This window comes from Rissa tridactyla, chromosome 5, assembly GCF_028500815.1.
Source record: "Rissa tridactyla isolate bRisTri1 chromosome 5, bRisTri1.patW.cur.20221130, whole genome shotgun sequence".
Classification (NCBI taxonomy): Eukaryota; Metazoa; Chordata; class Aves; order Charadriiformes; family Laridae; genus Rissa; species Rissa tridactyla.
In genome coordinates, this window is record NC_071470.1 from 12,661,417 (window position 1) to 12,678,893 (window position 17,477).

The 17,477-nt window shown below is 38.5% G+C and overlaps 1 protein-coding gene across 1 annotated transcript in view; it reads right to left on the reverse strand.

Annotated features, from left to right (window-relative positions):
- Positions 1 to 3,731: 3,731 nt before the first annotated feature.
- Positions 3,732 to 17,477, reverse strand: part of CWH43 (cell wall biogenesis 43 C-terminal homolog) — a 29,520-nt gene continuing 15,774 nt past the window's right edge. The window contains exons 9-16 of the mRNA XM_054203173.1: positions 16,738 to 16,817; positions 14,174 to 14,279; positions 11,406 to 11,541; positions 10,055 to 10,204; positions 7,662 to 7,806; positions 6,942 to 7,003; positions 5,731 to 5,886; positions 3,732 to 4,215 (exon numbers count right to left, since the gene is read on the reverse strand). Coding sequence (XP_054059148.1) covers positions 4,128 to 4,215; positions 5,731 to 5,886; positions 6,942 to 7,003; positions 7,662 to 7,806; positions 10,055 to 10,204; positions 11,406 to 11,541; positions 14,174 to 14,279; positions 16,738 to 16,817 — 923 coding nt within the window. The 3' untranslated portion in view covers positions 3,732 to 4,127. The remainder of the gene's footprint in view (positions 4,216 to 5,730; positions 5,887 to 6,941; positions 7,004 to 7,661; positions 7,807 to 10,054; positions 10,205 to 11,405; positions 11,542 to 14,173; positions 14,280 to 16,737; positions 16,818 to 17,477) is intronic.

The following is a 17,477-nucleotide window of genomic DNA, read 5'->3' on the forward strand; positions in this document are numbered from 1 at the left end:
CAGTTCTAAATAATTTGCAGATATGAAAAAGTAACTGATACCCAAGTCAATACAAACAGCTTTATGTAATGCTTGTGAAAAGATTTGTCACCAGACACCTCAACTATGCGTTATTCTTGCCTGGTACCAGCAGAAGGCTTCTGATCAGGGATAAAAGAGGACCTCAGGTGGCAGAAAGCAGCAGCTGCAGATTATCTAACTGCTTTCAAACCACTCCTCATTAAGTAATTCAGCTCATTTTAATTGCCCTGTCGCACAGACTCGTACTGTGCTCCCTGTTTAAGTAAAAAGGTTTGGTTTGTTACACTTGCTCCACAGATGTATGACATTAACCCTGAGGGCCCTTTTGTAACACACTGCAAACAAATGTAATTTTACATACACAAGAAAATATACATGTTTCAGGGCTGTTGGTAGCTCATATTTAAATTGGATTTATAGGTTTTTTTCAGCTTCAGTTTGAAATTTAAAAAAAAATATCTGCTTAATTCATAATTAGGAAGCTCTAGGCAGCCGAGCTTAAGGGAGCAGCTCAGAATTTCTGCCTGAACCCTGGAGGTGCATCAAAACAACCAGCACCTTTGTCTGAGGACATGAAGCTCCCTCACTGTCAGTAGAGGACCCTGACCTTTTTTGGTGTTCTGTTTCAGTGAGACATGGGGGAGCTGGTCACATAAGCTGCACCCAACTTTTTTCAGTAACATCAACTCCAGTTCAAAACCAAAGGCTTTGCCCCACTTTTGTTTAATAAGCTTGTAGCTGCAACACCCTTTTTGAACGGGAAATACAAATTTCAGGTCCTTCTTAGCCCAAGAGGTTTGACTGCAGTTCCCACGTTTCAGAGTGCTCTGTGACAACACCAGAGCCACTACTCCTGAAGCCGAGCTTACAATACACGTAGAAATGCCTGAGTCAAGGCTCCAAAGCAGGAATATATGTAAGAGAAGAGCTGAGTCTCCACCCTGCTGAAGAATCCAGTACAATTACTCTCAGAAGTTGCTCTCTTACATGTTACCGTGTCCTTTCTTATTCTGAGATACACACTGGGAGACTCCTGTTGTACTGTTGTCTCTTCCTGCACATTCCTAGAAACTTTAACTGACCTGCACAGAATGTCAGAGAGGATGGAATCAGGAGTACAACAGAATACATATTTAGAAGGGGGTTTTATAAATATACACACACACACGTATAAAATCTAGACTTTTTACTGCCAGGAAAAGTTCAAAACTTTAGAAAATAATGTCTATTTTACACATTTTATCTTTTCATGCTGTCTCTCAATGCATAGTTAAAGATATCCACAAACTTTTTCTTCCATAACATACCATCTTATGAAAGCCGAGATGAAGAGAGCATGATTAGAAAACAACAAGATTAGTCACATGCCCCTGCAGTAGGACCTGTTCTAGCACATTTCTTTCATAGTTTGAAACACAGTGATTGCGACTGAGATGTACTGCACATTTTTCTAAACCGGGCAGATACAAGGCAAATTTAAGGACAAATAATGCATAGTTTTAGCTTTGGAATTCTAACCACAGTAGTAGAAGCAGTATACAAACAGACTGTGGTCAGAGGTTTTTTTTTTTTTAGTCATTCTGACAAAATAATGCAAATGTCAACAAATACTGGCTAATCATAACATTTGCATCGTGTTTTCTGATATTAGGCATTATGAGGTATAGACCCACCAACGTTAAATTACACATGCTACTCAGAAGAGTTCAAAGTTCAGATTTTGTCAATGTCTACATGAACATTTCTAATGGGGCAAACATTTCTAAATTAAGCGTGAAAAATCCATCCAAGTATGCTCATAGACTTTGAAGACTAAACACAGAGGTGACATACAGTCTGATCTGTTATGCAAGTCACGCTTTGGGGCCTGACTTCTTGAAAAATACCCTGATTCTATTTTTTACTTGCTAAAAAAGTAAGGGGTTTTCAAGCTTTTTATGTTTATGAGTATCATTTCCTGCATCTCACATGAATAAACTACTCCCATTACAAGGTATTTGCCGAGTCAGCCTGTGGAGAATGTTAAGTAATGCGGCAAGTTAATGTTATGTTTTGTACAGGCTATGGAAAGGCAAACCTGTGGCTGGATGTGCGTCAGAGCTTGCATGAGAGCATGCTGCAAAGAAGTGAGGATACTCAGAGCCACTGTGCAATGCTGGTGCCAGTGCCTGCTGCTGTTGCAGGCTGGGAGAAGGGAGAGATCAGGGCTACTGGTGTTTGCAGAAGAAAACTGCTGAAAGTGCAAGAAAGTCACTCTCATCACTCCAAAACCTAATGTGTCTTGTCCTGCTGCAGAGTCACACAAGAAAAAATTTAGAGGATTTCAAATCCTACGTAAAGGATATCCAAACTGGAATGTTTAATTAGACTTCTTTGGGCTTGTAAAGACAAACACAGCACCTTTAGGTGGTAAGTAACACTGACTGGTTAAGCATAATTAACAAATTCAGGCTTTCTAATACCATCTGAGATGGAAGTTGTGATGGCTACGTATTCTTCAAGTGCCTTTCAAAATCCTGGGTCCACAAAGATCAGTGGAGTGTTTCACCCTCAGAAACACAGTCCTAACAACAAGGGAGGACCAGGATAAAGTGACAAGGTTGGTGATGGCAGCAGTTATAGACCAAGAAACCCTGGGTAAAGGCACATCCTGTATTTGTTTACATAGAGACACATGCTGTATTTGTTTATGTAGAGAAACAATAAAATTGAGTATGGTCAAGAGGTTCTTAAAAGCACATGGTGGAGAATGAGAGGGAGGAAAAAAAAACCCTCACCTTTTTCCTGCAATGTGCCCTATTCCTTTCAGTTACAGTATGGTTTTGGTATTACTGGAAAGACATGCAGTACTAATACATCACAAATGTGGTTTCCAAGTTGAGAGGGTTATTTAAATAAACCATCTAACGTGTTTCTCACAAGTATGAAACTTCCTTTGGCCAACACTGAAAATGTCCTCGCTGTTTAAGGGAAGCTCTGTACATACACCGAAGGATCAGGGGTTAAATATAAAAGACATTGCCAAGAGATGCTGAGAAAACACGTCTTACATTGTGTTACATGTGTGTGTGTTACATAGTAGGTAATTCACTGACTAGGCCAAAAAAAGCCCCGTTTCTATTTAGTCCCACTAAAAAGTGTAGTACTAGCAAAGGAACAATTCATTTTTCTGTTTTATTACAGTTAATTTTAAATAAAAATTAAAAACAACTTTTCCCCCTTCTCAGAAACCTTGTCTTGTTGAGCGTGATTGTTTTTAATTCTTCTGTAGCGTGTTCACATAAGTGTCTCATAACAATAACTATTCAGAGGTACTTCACTCTTCCCTTTGTAAAAGCATTGCAGTGTCTAATGTCATGTTAAAAAAAGAAAGTCTGTAAGAGTCACTGCCTTTTCTCCAATATTATGAACGTTATCATTTGCAAATTGGTCTGATAAAACTCATTTAAGAATACAATGTGGAACAGTAGAAGATGTAAATACTGTTTCAGTGAGTCAAAAATATACACACTTCAAACATATAGTTACAGCATATCTCCCAATTAAAAACCACACTTTTTAATTCCCATTTTGAAAAACCTAAGGCTAAACTTTTCATTGCACTAGCACAGGACTACAAAGTGCAGCATATATCATCAGGTTACCTACACTACCACATTATTATTTTTTTTTGCCTCAGTCATCAAAAAAGTATGGAAGTCAGCTGAAACTCCTTGCTCGTGATTGTTCCAATAAGCTCCCAGGAGAGGAAGGGGGTCATACCTGGACCCTAAAGAAAAGGTGGACACTCTGAAACAGCACAACATATGATACCTTTAAAAAAGTTGAAGTTATTGCCAAAACAAGTCCCCACCTTTGCTTTGCTGTGTACCAAGCTGGTATTTGGCCCAGGTAGATACCAGTTTATCAAAATGGATTCGTCTTCCCGCTCTCACAGTGATGACAACTCATTAAAGGAAAGAGTCACCAACTATTACACAGACATTCACAGCTTTACGCAGCATGGGAGTTGCTCATCCTTAAACAATGTCGTCTTTTTGGCTGCCAACTCAGTTTCAAGCAACAAACCTTTCTTGTTGGTCCCAATGACGTGTTATTTTCTCATTCTAATTTGTCTGTTTAAAATATTTAGGAGTGCTCATATGAAAGTGATGAATATGCTCATAATTATGTCCATCTTTGTAAGATCCAAACCTAAGAAAAATATTCAATAAAGCAAAACCATTACAACATGATTTAACCCATGCAATTAAATCATACACTTACCACAGTATCATTAACATTTCTTCTGAATGTTCTGGGTAGTTTATTTCAGAAACACAACCCTACTTAGATATGAATCACAATCTATGTACACTATCTAACTAGAGGTCTTTGAGTATAATGGAGACGTTTAATTACACTCATTGGATTAATGCCATAGGCACTCTGTAAATGGAACTCCAGCTGACGAAGGTGAGCAGAGCATTTATCTAATAAAATCCTATGCTCTTAAGTTTTTTCTGCCGACTTTAGTGGAGACAGAATTTAAGCCCCCGTAGTTTTAAATACTCAACCCTATTGTTAATATTGCACATCTTTCTTCTGAAAATTATGGTGAAAATGGTAATTTTTCATGCCATATTTAAATCTAAAAGTTTTGACTACTCACTATTATGGTCAACAGATTTGCAAAAGTAAAATATAGTACTTATTCAAAATATTTGTGCCAAATAGCATTTAAAAGCAGTGCCATTGCACTTCAAAGGAACTGTAGTTAATTGGAAAAACACACTTATTCCTAAAGGGTATAATTTTTTTTCTGCTTAAAGGCAGACGTAAAAGAAATTAGGACAAGAAAAATATCCTTTGCTGAAATCAGCTGAGAAAAATCTGAAGTGAATGCTAACTTTAGGCAAGTTTCATCATGTGGAAAAGACTGAGCAAGCTCCTGCTTAGACAGGAAGCCAGTGACTGAATGGTAAATAAAAAGTGAGTAAGCTCAACTGTCAGGTGTATATAAGAAATGAATATATTCTGTATTATGCCAGTCAGAAGTAGTAAATACAGCATTGCTGGAAATTGTCTGCAGCAACATCTATCTCAAACTTCATGACTCTTCCACTGATACTCAGCATAGAATAAGTACCTTTCTCCATATTTCTCTTCCTTATGCAATGCCAGTGGAAAAGTGACAGCATTCTAGAAATAAATAACTTTTTATGTAAAAATCTAGCCCTTTTTTCTTCTTGACATATGTAACATACTGCCTCAGGCATTCTCTGTAATTTTTGCTCCAGTTATATAGTAAGTTTTAAAATGCTTAGGCAAAGAGTATTTAATGTATATATTGTATCTTGTGTTCCAAGTAACAGTGTATTAAGACCCCGATCTTCAAAAGTGCTGAGAAACGTGGGAGCTCTCTCATCATCTTTAAAATGAGTCACTACAGCACTTGGCAAACATCCCTATCAAACAATCTCAGAAATTAATCACCTGGGTGAAATACGCATTATCTTCAATTTATGCTACAACACAGCGGACTGATTTTCCCAAGGCACATGCCAAGTTGGTAGAAAAACTGGAATTACAAATCAGAAGTTCTTGACTCCTAATCTTTTGCTCACTTTGGTACTGACCAGTGCACTTTAAGAACAATTTTGTTCTGAGACTTCTCTTTTACCAGATGTCACATACATCATCCCTTAATTTCTTACGAGACACACTGACCTGGGATTGAAATGGATGTCCGCAGGAACTTGGCTGGGATCAGTGACAATTCTGTCATTGTCAACATAGCTATCCAAGTGATCGGGGATCCTAAATTTGGCCATCTGGACTTCTGAATCACTTAAACCAGCATGAGATATGCGGGCATAGCCCAACCTATCAGATACAAGAAGAGTTAGTTTGAAGAAATAGCTCAAGGCAATTTCATGACATTCTTAATTCATGTCTCTTTTTTCCAAGAGTTATTATTTAGCCTATCAACATAACTTTCCATTTTTGTGAATCTTGCCTTCAAAAAACTAAAAGCGCCGTATAAACACAAGCGTCATAACACAATGTCAAAAACAGAAAAACAGAGAAAGCATAAGTGTTTGACAACAAAAATAAGTTCTAGATCTAGAAACTTATTTTTAAAATTACAGTTTTAGAATATGCATACTGGTATAAACTCGCCAACGTTTTTCACTGAAGAGATTTTGAAATTCAAGAAAGGAACTGAAGCATCAATGGAATGAGTAATGAGAAAAATTAGATTGCAAATGGGGGTTTTGTTGCCTTCCCCCCCCCCACTTAGTACTGTTACTTAAGACAGCTATGTAATTTAATGGTTTTACTCCTGTGAACACTGCAGAATTGCAGTTTATTCAGCATAAGTTGAATTCCATTCTGGTACATACATCACCAAGGGAATGATTTACAAGCAACTTGGTATTAAAAAGATATGGAATGCATAGGTCCCAGCAGAGGAAATCGCTTCAATATAGGCTTATGCAGTTAAAGTTTCCACTAAATCCAGCATAAAGCTTCGCTGGATTAGATCCGCATTTTGCTTCAACAAACCCTACAATCATAGTTCAAAATTTGTATCTTCTGTGTTACACACAAATTAGGGCTTAGCCTTCACATTTTAGAATGAAACTGCAAAGCCAGAGATTTGGAAAAAAGTAGTTTTATGTTACTAAAGCAGATTAGATCTGAAGGCTTTTGACACAGAAGGATGAAACCTGTAATACTGTCTTTGTAAATTATATTCAGAAATACACCAATTCATCCTGAGATTGATGTTTCACATTACTTCATTATATATCTAACTGTCCATACACAATTGTTTAGGGATATAAGACTCTTCCACAATTACCTACAGAAGGGTGTAAAACTGATCGTCATAAAGATATTTAAAACCAATGAATAAATGATCCACTTTAACACACCTTATTACTCCGCGATACATAATATAGCTACACCATCTGTCATGATCTGTACTGTCAATATCCTACAAGTGGAAGGAAAAAATAAAAAGTCAAACAAATAAGGCAAGCTTTCCTTATGCGTAGGCTTTAAATCAGTAACAGAACCAACGTGTAAATCTGCTGCAGAAAAATGTTTTGCCTAGAACATTGTAATAATTTACAAAGGAAAAAAACAACACCGTTAGACAAATCAGACAACTTTTGACATCTGACAGAAAACCAAACTGCAGAACTCAGTTTTAATACAAAAGAATCATAGAATTAGAGGCTGGAAGGGATGCCTGGAGGACACTTGTTCCCAATCCCATGCTCCAAGTAACTTCAAGCAGGTTGCAACCAACTTTTTAATATCTCCAAGGATGGAGGTTTCACAACTTCTCTGGGCCCCTGTTCTAGAGCTTGATAACCCTAACTGTGATTCTATTTTTTTTTTTCTTCTGTTATCTAATTGACATTTCCCTTGTGGCAACCTCTGTCCATTGCCTCTTGTCCTTTCACTATTTAACTCCACCTTCTCTATAACATGTCAGCCAGTTGAAGACTATTTAAAAATGTGTATGTATTTTCTTATATGTCTAAGTTACCAATTTGAAATATTAAGCCGAATGTTGCAAATGTATATTATCTCTAACTGCTAAAAGAAGCATTACATAAAAGTAAAACATACAAGTTTTGCATTACCTGCACGTTTCCATTTTTTATTAATTCAGTATAATCTCTGGATCCAGGAGCTGAAGTGATGTATCCTAGAAATACCACTTGCTTAGAGCTAGTCTTCAATAGGTTTGAAACAGCTATAGCCTGGAGTTTTCTGTCCAAGTCCTCTCTGAAAGAAATGGAAAAGACTTTAACCTATATAGATTTTAGCTCAGAATCTTTGTGCTATAACATAGCAAACCACAAACGAATCTGACATCTTTTTTATTGCTCAGTATTTAGAGAGTATGAAAGTTTATACAAAGCTCAAAGATTCAAAATGTTCACTATGTTCAATGAAATCCACATGGTTGTGGTAGATGTAATTAGGGTTCTCTTTCTAACCATTATAGGAACAACTTTTTCTATTACTGTTTTGTTTTTAATACTGATCTCATCACTAAGAAATGTGAATATAAGTGCTTTGGTTATCTGAGGCTTTGTCTCAGCCTGCACTTGAAATTTAATTGTGCATAACAAAGAGCTCACATGCTAACAAAACTTTTATGGTAGACCAATCGTGGTAAATATAGTCTTAAACTCTGGGTCACATAATTTATGAAATAGAACTTAAGAGCTAAGTCATCCCATTAACACTACTTATTGACATTTGGCAGGTATTCTGCATCTCTTGAACAAGACTTACACAACAGTTCCGACATGACCAGAAGTGATAGCATAAGTGGAGCCTGGTAAAATACTGTATTGGATCCCAATCCCTGTCCTTGGATTTGTCATAACATAATGTAAAGGCAGTTCTCTTTCTACAGTTCTTCATGTTAATAACTTTAAACAGTTGTGCAAAGTATGTTCTCTTCTATATTTTGGTAGACTGGGCTAAATACAATTGAGACAGGGAGCTGACTGTGGAATCTGTAACCCCAAAAGACGACAAGAATTTAAATGCTGCGATGCTTTCTAAATAGCAGTACTTCTGACCAAAGCAAATGCATTAGGGAGAAAGAGCACACAGACAGGAGACAAAAACCCCCAACCATTTAAAGAGAAGCCAGCTCAGATAGCTGCTCTTTCCAGAATTACACCTCTACATAAGATAGGTTCTTTTAAATGACACAGGCATTGTTGTATTCCCACATTTAAAAAACAGTCTTTAAACAAAATCCCTAGTTATCCAGTATTCTATAGTTTATGTCATCCTAAGCAGCAGATGAAAAAAGATGAATAACAAGCAGTTGTGCGTGCCATTTAATTATAAATTCATTCACCTCAAAACACAATCCAATTTGCACTTGTTCTCCATGTGTCTCTTCCTATTTTCTCCTTCATCTTTATCTCATCTCTCTGTGAGGGGGGAATACAGTGCTATTTTCTTCTACTTGGTCAAACAGTTTCTCAGAGAGGCAAGTCTAATCATCCGTGTGAGGCACAAAATGAAGTTCCTTTCTAGAGTTCAAATTGGGAGTGGTTTCTGACAACTGAATGTGTTCAGTAAAAGGGACATCTATAAACAATTTGCATGCTTGGAGCACAGCTTCTACCCAGGGGAAGAAAATGGGGAAGCTCAGTATGGGATAATGAGAATTCCTACTGCTTTCTGAGCAGCTTGTTTGTGTATTATATTCTGCACCCAATCGATAAATTTGCCTCTCCATGAATTACAATAAATATTTTTAAAAGTTCAAGTCTTACTGCGTAACCACAAACATACTAGATATTGCATCAAATAAAACAGAAAATACAGCTACATGAAGCATCATAAAACTGTACCTTATTAATATTCATTACACAAAAGTAATCAAGACATTGTTTTAAAGTAAGGAACTGAAAGATATACCTTAATCTTTCCCATCACATATTTCAGTTGCTGGTATAATTCTTCCTTAGAATATCAGATTTGATATTTCCACTTTCATATAGTCAGAAAGACACTGAATGGGTATTTTTGTTGCTGTTTCAATACTGTCTTGGAGGTTTCAGAAATGTTCCTTTTTTTTTTTTTTTAATAAACACCAGTTGTCCATGAATGCTATCTTTAACTATAACTATCTGCTCTCGTTGTGGAATATAATAGATCTATTCCATATGGAGAAAGTCAGAAGGATGATATCCTACACTGAGGTGTACCTGTAGCCCTATTACTTCTTGTGGTTTTGCAGATTTGTGGGTTTACTATATATGTCTAGTAACTCAGATATTAGGTTCAGCTGAGTTTTGCATGACACATTTGTCCCTTTTAAAAAACGCTTCAAAATTTTAAACCAGTAGCTATGTCATAGTATTTCCTCCAGTGTGCCTTGTTAGAACCAGTATTACAGCAGCACATTTTAAAAGGTACAAAAGAAATCCCAGAAGGTCACAAATTGCAAGTATTTTACATGGCTTTGCACTACATATGTAACAATAAATAAAATACACACTCTTCATTTCCAAAGTGGGCGACAACAAAATCAACCAGTTTCCCTGTGAAGTTGACAGTCATGGAGATGGCAGGTGCAATCTCTCCCTCTGGAGACGGAAGGAGGTGATGGGTAGATTTTACAATCGGATACCTTGACAGCGCCATAATCCTACATGAGAAGAGGGAAACAGTTACATTTTGTAGTTCACAGGCCTCACAACTGTGAACTAAGCAGATAAACGTGACCAGAAGATTAATGGTCACTGAACTCAAACCATCAGACCAGAACACAAACCATTTCTAGCGGATTTTTCTGAATTTAGAAGGTTTGCCTTTAGAATATTACTTAAGTACATATCTGAAAATGAATTATCAAATTCATTCCTACACTAAGAAATACCATTCCATATATATGAATTCTTACACTGAGCCTTTCAAAATCTGCATCCTCAGACAAGACAGAATTTTACAATACCATTAATTAAAATGTATTTTATTAGAAGTAGAAGCAGGTAGAAATAAATTTTTAAAGTTGCAGATTTCTCATTCTCTCAGCTTGTGTTTGGAATCAACCTTAAAACCATTTTGCATCAGGTTTTTCAAAACGTTTCATGAAGATAATTTCTGATAACGACTTTTCTGCCACATTCTGTATCACTTAAAGACACGGGCTCTGGAAAAGGAATGTTACTAAATTCCCCTCACATATCCCAAACATTAAATAGCTGTTGCAACATCACTAGGAAGTTCCATCTGCCACAGAGATCTGCATATCCCCCTGAAAAAAAAGCCACTATTTTCCAGAGGACAAAGATATTTAAAGACAAGCAACTAGTAGTTGGTCAAGCATTAAAATAAAATCAGACACAAAAAAATCTGGTAAAATAGACATGTATCTTTCTATGCTCATTTCCCGCTACAGGACTCAAGCTGGCTTTAATGAATTCAAAATTTCTAATAACTCCAGGTGCTCTTACATTTCCCAACTTCTATCACAATTTTAAGACTGAAATCTAAAGTTCTCATAGCCCAAAACAAAACAATGAGAAAAGTGAAATCAGATATAGTACTTAGAATGCCAAATTTCCAAATCTGTAGATTAAGGGGCAGGATGCCATTCTCTGCATCACCAAGGCCACAGTAGTTTACAGGAGCAGGCACCAAAACCTGATTAGTTTTAACAACGAGAAAACTTCATCTGCATTGCACTGTAATCCTAGGCAACCAAAGCATGTTCTTAAAGACAAGCTCCAACAAGTGATTACAGTGATTGTTATTCCAACTATTCTTTGCCCATGTTCTAATGGAGTTAGTATTGGACAGTGTATTTACACTTACTTACTGTAACTGTGCGTGTAAAGATGACTCACCCCCAAGTGTGATCTCTTGTGCTTGGACCAAAGTCTGTGTAAAATCCTAGTCTTTCTCCTAGCCACATTGTTGGATCATTGTTCCCAATGAACGGTTTAGAAGCATCACTCTCTATAATAGTGATAAAATCTGCACCTAAAACGGGCAAGAAAAAAGAAAATCCTTCCAAGTTTATAACTGTGACCTATAAATGTGATTTATAAATGGCTACATAATGTCATCATTTCTCTCTTGATTACACAGGGATGGGCACAACCCCTTCAGGAGTCAATCAGGGCAAATCTTATGCTGGCAACAGTCATGCCCAAACTTTCAGTCATTGTAGGCTACACAGCCTCTGATGGAGAGATACTCAGGGTCTGGGTGCCATGGCTCCTCCCTGGTACATAACCAGACACACGAGACTGCACAGCACAGCTGGCCTGCACATACCTAGTGTAGACCATTTCAAAACCATTAGACATAACGTGCATACACAGATTAACAACCAATAGCGAGTCTACTGCTTTCAACTTGATCAACAAGCACTATGCAGCACATCTGCGTTTACCTTCATCTACCAAATATTATTCTGCTCCAAAGGGTCCTGTGCAAGAGGAAGCAGGCTGCTGCTGCCAAAACAATTAATCACCCCATAGCAAGCTAGCGTCAGCCTCCAGGCATGATAACAGGAGGGTTCCCAGCTCTACCGAATTGTTGGCCATCCTCAGCCACCTCACTTTCTCAGGGCACTGTGGTCCCTCCCTGTTTACACGCTGAGGTGTGGTTTTGTCAGGGGAACATGCCAGGTTCCCCTGTATTTTAGCTGCAGTATACAGAAGAGCTATGCGGTCCCTGAAGGAACTGGCAGCTAAGAAAGACTTGCCCATGCCTGAAGGAAGGTGGGAGTCTGCAAGCCGGCCACAGGCTGGCTGAACCATCCAGGCTTAGCTTGAGCAGCAAGCCGGTACGGCTGCAGCAGCAAGAAGTGCTCCCTTCTCACCGTGGTTATGCCCCCCTTGGAGTGCTCTCCGACTCTGGAAGACAGATCGAGTCACAGCTTCATCTGCAAGCCCTTCTATAAGGAATTAAGACTGCTCCATTCAGCACCACTGTTACCACAAGATTTTTTGCTTTTCAAATGTCTTATTTAGCAGTATGAAAGCCACGTTAGCAGGGAGTTAGAGTACTTTTAAGGGGATTCCCTTCTACATCATTAGCATACGTGCTGCCCACAGAAACAATAACTGAAACCATTGAGAGGGGTTGATGTTTCCCTTCAGGGCACACAGGAGTTACAGTCACAAAAGCCATTACATGTTGCATCTTCACTATTCCAACTGAGAGAAGATGAGCCCAAGGCACACACACCACCACACCTTTAAAGATAACCCCTACACTGAAGAAGTTAGCCACTCTTTTTTCTATCGCTCTCACTTTAGCAAACAAATAGTTTAAGAATCTCCAGCTTAACTCTGAATGCCTTAATGCATTTCCTGGAAATGTTAATGTGGTATTTTATATAATATACATGTAACATAAAACTCCAGAATACTGTTTCCAGCAATCAGGAATTAAGATTTATTCATTTATGTTTTAGAATTTCCTGCCTTTTGACTTAGCAATTGCTTCTTTTAGAAGTGATGCCATAAAGAAATGCTCAACGGACATAACCAGGTAATCACTTTTTCTAATATTCATTAATTTAAACTACAGATACCAGAAATAAATGCATTCATTACAGTTCATAAATAAATATGCAAAGATTAAGTAAGTACCCAGACATAAGCCATGAGCTATGGAATCACATATGTACAAGAATGCCCCAACTTTCTATTCATCAAATGTGTAGTGAGACAGCCTACAGAGCTCAGCCCTCTGAACCTTTGGTCATGGGACAATGGAGTGAGTGATGGATGAACCAGCCTGTTCCCTCTTAATTAACTCCTGGGCATCTCTGCCACAAAATCAAGGCTTGCACAGCAGCACCTGTGCCAGCACCTTCCCACTGCTTGGGTCTGTCAAGCCCAAGCTGCTCAGCAAAGCCATGTGGTGCATTCACACCATAAGAGGAGAGGAGGACATCAAGTGCTGGAATGGCGCCCAGTCATGGGTATCACAGAAAACAACTTACAAGCACCACTGGTCAATTCCTTTCAATGCACCCTGCAGCAGCACTAATCTTTGGTCCAAATTCTTCATTTCCTATAGGTAATTTTCCAACCAAAATCCTGTCCGTGAGCAACAGGTCAGACACCCTTCTTTACAGTAAAAACAGGACAACTCAACCAAGCTACAATCACTGTTTTTCTTTTATAAATTGCTCGGTCTCAGTGATGGAAACGGACTGGTCTGTTTCTCCTCTGTACATCTTGTTTAGGGCATTTTAATTTCAGACGTTTTAGGAATTATATAGCGCTAGTTTTAGTTTACATCTAAAAACACAGAGAAGTTATAAAACAGTAAATTTGATCTAAAGGGATATTTATTATTTTATTCATGCAAATAATTTGTCTATAGAGAAGTAACTCAACATCAGTATGAGAAAAAAATCCAAATAAGAAGCGAAGTGTTTCCTCCAACCAGAAATCTCTTTAAAATACATTAAAAAAATTGTCACCTCTGCAAATGGATTTTTAACTGAAGTGATTGTATTGGAACACTTCACAAATTCAGGAAAAAGCCACTAGACACAGGTGCTTGTGTTAATGCAAGAATGGACTCAGTTATCTATCTGTCTATTCAGATGAACCCTCTCAAATATAAATGAAGTAGAAAAAAATGTTACCTGTCTGATTAAGCAAATTAGCTGATCCTTCCAAATTAGACCATCCTTCATTGTCATATCCAAATCTAAAAGGCCAGATCATAGCAGAGAAGTCTCTTTTTGGAACCTCAAAAAAATAAATGTAAAAAAAGTCAAGTACAGTTTGACTTTTATATATTATAGCTTTGCAGTCAACAACATCAGATACATGGTGCCATAAAAGACAAGGAAGAAGAGATGTTTTAACCAATATATTTTCCTAATAAATCTGTCAGGATTACAAAAGACTTTAGCTATTCTTGAGAAAAATCTGCTGTTAACAAGAGGAGAAAAGCCATCATAGTTAAAATGAATTTGTAAAAGTAAATGAACATGAAAGAGATTACAAATTTTTTCATCTTTCTGAGAGGAACTACCCACTTTTTTCCACACTATAAGGTACTACAAACCTTGATGAGGTCTAAAAAGAAAGCCAGCCATATATGTCTGTGTGTATGTGTGAATACGCACATGCGTGCAGGCGTGTACACAAACACACACAATTTCTACTTAGCTGTCATCACCTTTTCTGCATCTTTTCCTGCATTTGTCATCAGTGATTTCTCTAACAAAAAAATTACCAACAGGAATACATGTCAAGAGCAAGTTTCAGAAGACTATTTCTGAACTGCCACCAAAAAAGAAAAGTCTGATTCATAAGTGCACGACATCCCGGTCTCCAAGCCGATAAAATATGGGTTTGATGGACTGACAATTCAGTGGATAAAGAACTGGCTTGACGGCCGCACCTAAAGAGTTGGCTGTCAATGGATCCATGTCCAAGCAGAGGCCAGTGACAAGTGGAGTCCCTCACGGATCAGTACTGGGACTGGTCTTGTTTAACATCTTTGTCAGCAACATGGACAGTGGCACAGAGTGCACCCTCAGCCAGTTTGCCAACGACACCAAGCTGTGTGGGGCAGCTGACATGCTGTAGGGAAGGGATGCCATCCAGAGGGACCTTGACAGGCTGGAGAGGTGGGCCCATGCCAACCTCATGAAGTTCAACAAGACCAAGTGCAAGGTCCTCCATCTGGGTCAGGGCAATCCCAAGCACCGATATAGGCTGGGCAGTGACTGGCTTGAGAGCAGCCCTGAAGACAAGGACTTGGGGGTGCTTGTAGATGAGAGGCTCAACATGAGCCATCAGTCTGCACTAGCGGCCCAAAAAGCCAATTGTATCCTGGGCTGCATCAGGAAAATCACGGTCAGCAAGTTGAGGGAGGTGATTCTCCCCCTCTACTCCACTCTCGTGAGACCCCACCTGGAGTACTGCGTCCAATTCTGGAGCCCCTACTACAAGAAAGATACGGACGTGCTGGAACGTGTCCAGAGAAGGGCCACAAGAATGATCAGAGGGCTGGAGCACCTCTCCCATGAGGACAGGCTGAGGGAGTTGGGGTTGTTCAGTCTGGAGAAAAGAAGGCTCCGAGGAGACCTTATAGTGGCCTACCAGTATCTTAAGGGGGCCTACAAGAAAGATGGTGAGGGACTTTTTAGGATGTCGGGTAATGGTAGGACTAGAGGGAATGGATTAAAACTAGAGATGGGTCGATTCAGACTGGAAGTTAGGGAGAAGTTCTTCACCATGAGGGTGGTAAGACACTGGAACAGGTTGCCCAGAGAGGTGGTGGAAGCCCCATCCCACTGGGGTGGAAGCCCCAGTTTTTAAGGCCAGGCTGGATGGGGCTCTGAGCAACCTGATCTAGTGGGGGATGTCCCTGCCCATGGCAGGGGGGTTGGAACTAGATGATCTTTAAGGTCCCTTCCAACCCTAACAATTCTATGATTCTATGAAAAATTCAATTTTATATTAGTAATCAAATCATAGAATGGAAACATGTTAATTTATATCTGATCAAAACAGCTCTGATTTTGAATTAAAATTACTAAATAGGCAAGCAACATACTCAGACAACTTGTAAGCAGTCTAAATGCTAAACTTCGGGAGCATTACGCATCTTAATTGTTCCTATCATTGCAATACTTAATTTTTTGCCAGATAGAAAACTGGCATCTTCTAATTTTTATCCAATTTCCATAAATAGTCTAAGTCTAACGCAAGACAACCAACTTTTCAGAGAGATTCGATTCAGAGTTATGCATATAAATATAGAAGCATAGAATTCCTTCAGCTGGAAGGAGCCTCAGGAGGTTACCTGTTCAAGAGGTTACCTGTTCAAGCTTCCCTAATATAAGATCAGGCTGCTAACAGCATTGTCCAGTCAAGTTTTGAATACAATTCAAATAAACTCACTTATAAAAGTAACATTCAAATTGAATATATGAAGCAAGCATCTCTCAGTTTTTCAGAATTTTTTTTTCTTTTGTAGCAGCACTGTAAATATCCAAAGACCCAGACACTTCCGATATTCAACATGAATTTACAAATTAAACTTTTTGCATCTTCATTTCTGCATTAGTTTTGCTGGATACTTGGATGTTGGTACAAAGATTTCTTCAGCACCAACCAACACATCTAAGACATCACACACGCATTTTACTGTATATTTGAAAGTTACAGTTTTCACAAACGCACTACTCACCCCTTGGCCCAACTTCTTCTGGTAGGTTTTATAACGTAGACTCAATCCTAGCAAACCAACACCAACAAACAGCCACAATACTTGAAACAGAAACACACAGAAAAGTTGTTTTTAAAGCAAGAGAAAATAATGTTGTTGTTGTTGCAGTTAAACAGAACTGGTACACTGTCATTCTAAGATGTGGTATTCATAGAATGGGAAATGTATACATCTAAATTTCCACATATGCCAGTGATAACACCATTCCTAAGTAGTGTACTTAAGAGCATCTACATGCGTGCAGAATACCTATATGTGTGCAGATACACTTAGATTCTCCAAAACACAACAGGCTGAGCAGATACAATACACCAAAACTCATTGGAATATTTATGTAAAAATGATACCTACCGAAGAATTCATTACAGGAGATGAGCAAGAGCATCATGTAAGCCTTCTAGTGTTTTTCCTCTCTGTGTTCCAGGTATGCATTTGCGGCGTACATTTTTTATTTTGTCATAGTACAATGCGTGGCAGAAAATTTAGTTTACTTCGCAAGCCCTTAGGTGTCAGAAAGATGTGATCCCTGCCAGACCTCCAGAGCAGTCCTTTCATACGTTCTTGGAAAGGCACTGTGGCTTCACAGAATGCAAATTCAGAGCTTTCCTATTCTCCTGTAGCCTTCCAAATAACCGCAACAGACACTTAAGAGCTCTCAGGGTTTGGCACATGGCCATTTGATGACCAAAACCCTCTGCAGT